The sequence below is a fragment of the Pezoporus occidentalis genome, unplaced genomic scaffold, assembly GCF_034315485.1.
Source record: "Pezoporus occidentalis ecotype Australia unplaced genomic scaffold, CSIRO_AGI_Poc_V1 ctg108, whole genome shotgun sequence".
In the NCBI taxonomy this organism is placed as follows: Eukaryota; Metazoa; Chordata; class Aves; order Psittaciformes; family Psittacidae; genus Pezoporus; species Pezoporus occidentalis.
Window position 1 is genome coordinate 422,886 of NW_026912865.1, and position 6,473 is coordinate 429,358.

The 6,473-nt window shown below is 33.2% G+C and overlaps 1 protein-coding gene across 2 annotated transcripts in view; it reads left to right on the top strand.

Annotated features, from left to right (window-relative positions):
* The window catches only part of ARHGAP5 (Rho GTPase activating protein 5), a 47,929-nt gene extending 43,132 nt beyond the window's left edge, over positions 1 to 4,797 (top strand). The window contains exon 8 of one of the 2 annotated variants that reach the window (XM_062623034.1): positions 981 to 4,797. In XM_062623034.1, the coding sequence (XP_062479018.1) occupies positions 981 to 1,311 (331 nt within the window). In that variant the 3' untranslated portion in view covers positions 1,312 to 4,797. The remainder of the gene's footprint in view (positions 1 to 980) is intronic. The other variant, XM_062623039.1, reaches the window with a different exon arrangement.
* Positions 4,798 to 6,473: the final 1,676 nt, after the last annotated feature.

The window sequence follows — 6,473 nt, forward strand, 5'->3', positions numbered from 1 at the left end:
TACCACTGTACATGCAGTGTAAAGGAGTGAAAATGTTTTTTTATAGCATTAATTCTAGTGTTTACTACGGTTTTCACAGCTTTTGAATCTATGGACTGCAGCCAGCTGTCAGAAATTCTTCCAGTCTGTTCTTGTTGATCATCAAAATTGTAGCTGACAAGTTGTTGAAGTTTTATTTTCTCTCTATTTCTGCATGACAACTGTAGCTGTTACCTTTGTACTGTCTACTGTAATTTAGGAATTGCATGTTCCCAGCTGAATGAGTATCTTAGGTGTTTGTTGGATTTATTAACACATAACTTTTCATTCATCTCTCATCAATTGCTTTTAGAAAAAAATGGTGATATTGCTTTAGAATGCAGAGTATTTTTTAGAAAACAGAATATCCTGACTCTAACTTAAGAGAAGCAGTGCATTTTTTTCTGAGGTGGCATTTAATTGTAGATAAGTTTTGTAACAGGATGGTTTGTGGTTGGTTTTGTTTGTGTTTTGTTTTGTTTTTTTCCTGTCTCATAATAGTATTCTAATAATTAATTTAGATCATGAGTGTCACAGATGTTAGTTAATATTGACTGTCCTACAGTAAGAAACCATTTCCATAAGACATTCTAATGGATGTCTTGTAGACATTTTGGTGTATGAAGTGTTATTTTTATGAAATCCTGTAGCTGGTTGAGAAATTTAAATTTATTATTGTCACTTCAAAATGTTGGTGGAGTGTTGAACTTATTTCTTGATTAATAGCTGAATCAGATTTATATTTGTTACCTATTCAAATCTTAAAAGTCATGGTTTCTAAATTTTCTTCTGCATAGTAGCTTAAACAAAACCAAGAATGGTTGTTTAAATGGATAGCTGGAGAAAAGTAATAAAAACTTTGAGATTGTTTGATAAGAATGCTTACAGTGAGAGAGCTATGAAAATATTTGTAGTTGAATGCATGCTGGTTGTATCTCATACTGTACATGTTCTCATTTCAGGGTTAGTCAGCAATATAAAACCAACTTTATGACTGCTGATAACTTATCAATTTGTTTCTGGCCTACTTTGATGAGACCTGATTTTGAAAACAGAGAGTTTCTTTCTACCACCAAAATCCACCAGTCGGTTATAGAGACCTTCATTCAACAGTGTCAGTTTTTCTTTTACAACGGAGAGATTGTAGAAGCACCTAACCCAGTGGCATGTCAGCCACCTCCTTCCAACACAGTGCAGATGGTAGAGCCAATGGTACCTCTTCAGTTACCACCACCGCTGCAGCCTCAGCTGATACAGTCACAATTACCAGCAGACCCTCTTGGCATTATATAAACGGAAGATGATTGCAGGCAGCCTGGCACTGGACAGTAAGGACAAGCTATAGACATGCATGTTTCAGGATACAGTAATATACTTCATATTTATGACAAATAATTCCCATCCAGCTAATTGGACATCTTTTTGTTATATTCTGTACTGTGTTCCTCATTTGTACACACTGCAGATAAAAACTGTGTGATAAGCATGACTGGAGAGGTTTAATTTTTAAAAGCAAAAATAGCTATAAAGTACAAAGCTGCTGCTGCATGATACCTTATTGCAATCACTATATCATTCCTGTGACAGTTTGTCACAATATATTGTGAATAAAATTTTTCTATAGAAATTTAATGATTTAAAAAACTACATTTATGAAACATTCAGTGCTTACAGCCTGCTTTATGGCTGTTTTTGTTATTTAACATGCTATTTTTGGCAATTTTATTCACATACGAGCATTCTGTGTAAACAACTAAAGCCCAGCTATAGTTTATTTTGTAATCTCCTGGCTACTTATGTGATGGTATGCTTAGGATGGTTTATGAAAGAATGCAAAATGCACTGTTGAGAATTTTACAGTCCCTCACCATCCATCTTTCCTTGTAAGTAAACCTGTGGACAGTTTGTTAAGGGTGGGTGAACTTGCTTATTATTTCTTACAGCACAATACCAAGGACATGCTTGTTGTAAAAGTGAGTTTCAGATATTGTACAAAAATTTTGATGTTGCCTACTTATTTCTTTCTGTTCCATTACTGAACTAAACATTTTGTAAAACTGTTAATTCTGTAAACAGCTGCATGTTTAAAAGATCATTGATGGTCTTGTAAACTTAATCTAATATATTTTAGATATTTTAATTTTTCCCACTTGGGAATACATGTAGTGTTTAGAAAATAGTTCATGACATTTTCATATAAGGTTATATAACTTTTCATACATAAACATGAATTTTGTTGTAGTAAAATTCTCTAAACCAAACAATGTTTTAATCTAGGACTTCAATTAATCTATTCTTTAAATCTATTTTTATGTGACCCTTTAAAGATATACAAAAATGCATTGCTAATACATAGCAATAAATACTTTGGGTACTGACAATTAACCTCTTTGGAGTGTGTATATATAAAATCACATAAACTTGTATTATTTTTTTTTTCCTGTGATATGTTGTACTAAAAATTCAAATGACTGTTGGTTTTTTTTTTTCACCATGTTTTTAAATTATCTCTTTTTATTTCATTTATTTTACTTTTACTTTGGTACCAGTTTTGCTGTAAAAGAATGCTGCTTAATTTAAACAAATCTTTGGGTTAATTATTTTGTTAGTGGTAAAAAGGTTAGAAGGTTACAAATTGTAGCAAAGGAGAGACCATAGATAAACACTACCTGTGAGACTTTTCATAGCAGCTTTTTTTCTTTCATGCTCAAAATTCATCATTTTAGGTCTGCAAAGAAGAAAACAGTTCCGGCTCATTCAGCTGCTAGAATGTTTTGTGTAGTTAAAAAAAAAAAAAAAAGCTTTATGATGGTCACTGTTGTAATCTTCACTTATAACAAGATTTAAGATCGTCTTGTATGTATTATAGTAAATAGATGATTTTGAGAATTAAGGCTTTTAAGAGTTTGATTTGCTCCATTTTACCAAAATAAAAATTGCCTTTGCCACTTATGTCCTAGGTATTGTACTTCTAATTATGACTTGGAGTATCATTCTAGATTACTACGATACCATAAACCGGGCTGCTGTTTGAAGTACATGTATATTATAAATTATCTTGATATTGTGTTATATTCTTGCAAGTAATTATCTTTTCTAAGAAAACATAAAAAAGAGAAGTCAACCCTATTCCTATTGCAAAGCACACAGGAGTTAATAGTACAATAAAGTCTGTCGTGTAAATTGTAGTATTCTTAACTTGTTCTACTTTACCTGTTGTCTGTATAGCTTTTATTTATAGTTTTCAGTCTAATCTTGGCATGTTTAGCAAAGAAAATGAAACTTCAAGAGTTTTATAAACTATTTCTAGGTTGCTAAAGAATTTATTTTTCTACTGTATATGGTATAGACAGAGCATCACCTGTACAGGAAACAAGTCTATTTCTAATAGAAGTAAGATTAAAAATAAAAGCCAGTCATATCCATATTTGAAAGTTTTACCTATAAAGTATCTCCAGTCTTTGTAATGTGAATTACATTTTAAACTTTCTACAAATTCAAGCTGTTTGCCATACTATTTAACTAATCTTTGAATACTAATTTTTAGAATCATTTACATTCCATTTCATGACAAACTTTCATGTTGAACTTGTGATCTGCAGTATTTGCAGTATCATTTATTTCTTGTGTGTGTTGTTATGGCTAAATTACATCATGATTTTTAAAGGTCTTAACACTTAGATTTGGCCAGATATGAAAGTGTTATTGCATTTACTGGATAAAACATAAAAAGAGAAATAAGAAAGCATGGCGTGTGGCGCTTGATGGTTGCATGGAGGAATCCCTGCATACTGTTTGCATTACAGAAATGTTACATGCAGGAACGTGTATATGTGTAATGTGTACACTTTATTTTTTGTGTGCTTGTGTGTTGATGTACACAGGCATATGTGCACAGACTTGCATGCACATACACCCATGTAGTAAAGTTTTTAAAAGAAACTAGGAAATTATACCATCATTGTTAAAGATTTATAATAGAGCTTTCTCTATTTTTTTTTATTAGTGCTATAAAATGAGGAAGCATGTCATTATATACGAATTCCTCATACCTTGGCTCATGTAGTCCCTTCTAGTTTTAATGAAAATCCAAACAATAATAACTATATTTTTTAATGTGAGCATTTTTACAGTAATATTTATCTTGCTATAGATACAAATGTATATTATTTTTGGTTGAGCATCTCAGTGACACTTTATGGAGTAGTTTGTCTTTTTTTATGTAATATTGGTATAGACATACTGTAGTGCATTGTCTTTTATTGTTTTTAGTAATTTTTAAATCCCAGACCTGAGTTACAAAAATGCCATTTTAAGTAATGTTTAACAGGTTATTTCAAAATTCCTTACCCTCCATGATCATTTTTGGAATTTAACATACTTAGTGTAAATAGATGGCAGATGTCAACTTAAGTGAAAAGAAACGTTGTTGTTCTGTGTTTTCTCCATTATTTGAATCCTGGTTGCTAGGAAATTATAGAAATGTTTAGTTGCTGGAGTTTAGCTTCTGATACTTATGATAAATACAGGAAAAGTATCAATTGGAGATTAAAAAAAATTGCCTTAGCTTACATGCTTATTTCAGGTTTTTCCAGTAATTGTGATGCTGTTTGTCAACTGAAAAAGTTACACTTATATAAAAAATTAAAGTAAAATTTTTTGTTCTTTGTTTATAATGTAATCTTTTGTTGCTACATCAGCAAAATGCTGCAGTGAATTAAATATCAGTGAAGCTTATTCTGTATAAAAGATGCAACGAATAAAATACTAAGAAGCTTACTGTGTATAATGTTCAGTTTAGTTGCCTACTAAATTTTTAAAGGCAAAAGCACCCTAGTTTTCACATACCCAGGGATGAAAGTTAGCATTAAATCTTGCTAAACTGCATGCATCAAGTGTTTAAGGCGTTCTTGGGGGGAGGGTGTCTCTTACAGATCTCATGAAATTACTTTTTCCTGTGGAATTTTGAAACCTGAAGAGAGAACTGGGGGTTTTGAGGTCAGCTTTATATTTTCAGAGTTGTATGTTATTGGTTGTAACTCTGCTAACTATGTGGGATGAAATCAACTTTAATAATAGTACTGCTTTTAGTTTGTGTGCATGCAGCAAATATGCATAGATGGTTTCTTCAGAGCATCTGGAATCATGGCCAATACAGAGCTAACTGCAAAAATCTCAGGTTTTTAGATTGCTGTAGCAAAACCCATCTTGACTGAATCTAAAGCATAATGCTATTTTGAGGCTCTGTAGCAGGCCAGGAAATTCTGATGAACAGCAGTGCTAGAGAACCGAAGTGTAACTTTACTGTTCACTTGTGTCAGATTTGGTCCTTCAACTAATTCATAGTTTCAATGGAATCAGAAGGGATAAATTTAATCTGTCATCATGGCTAGTGAAAGTGAACACTTCCTTCCTTTTCTTATTGACAGTTTCTTTCCCAAGTGTGTAGATGGTGCATCTTATGGCTGTTGCCCATATGTTTCTCATCTTCCTTAGAAAATGCAACACGTGTGTTTAGACCTGGTATTTTTGTTGCTGAATTGAGTGTTGTTGATGCCCAGCCAACATTCTGGTGCTTTTATATTGCAGAATAGGGTTTAATATACCTGATTACATTAATAATAATTTGTCTGTTACTTTTTTATTTGGTGTGATTTAGACAATATGGAGAGTTAAATATTTTCACTGAATGCCTACAGTGCAGTAACTGTGGGGTTGTTTTTTTTTAGAGTGTGATTATAACAAAAGGCAAGCTGTTTAAGAAAAGATGGGAAGGGAATTTTGTGATGTTGCTTCTAGCCATGGCTGCATGTCAGTGCTTCTGGGGTGGATACACTGACTTGAAGAGTATCTCTGACTGCTTCTGTGACTGACTGATTTATGTAGTGTAGCTGTAGCTTGTATTTTCCCCAGAACTGCAGTACCACAACCTATCTGGTCCTACAGATTTTTCTGCTTTGCTGCTGGAGAAGTAAAGGCAAAGCAGCCGTTCTCATCCCTTACTGCAGTTCTCAGCTTTGCCACTGATGAGAATTGTCAGGGGCTTCTAAGTTGCTCTTGCAGGGTTTTACTCAGTTAAAAGTAAGAACTATGCCAACTGGTAAGATAAGAGCTGAAGTTCTCTGGTTAACTGGCACTGAGTGGGATAAATTGGTGAAGCATCTGGAAATAAGCAAGTTGCGCTATTGAATTACAGGCACTGTGTTCTCCCCAAAGGTTCCACAATTCGTCTTGGCTGTGCAACCTGAGTTTCTGCAGTGACTGCCTTTACTTGATCATATTGACCCTGTGCAGGTTGGGAGTGAAGAAGAGATCAAGAAACCTACCTCAAAAAAAAATAAATCGTGTACTTTGAACAGCTGCCTCTTAAAGCATTTAGATGATATTACTATATATAGAATGTAGCAAAAAAACAATATGGAGAATGAAATGTCCGTGGTTCATTGTTAAAATAT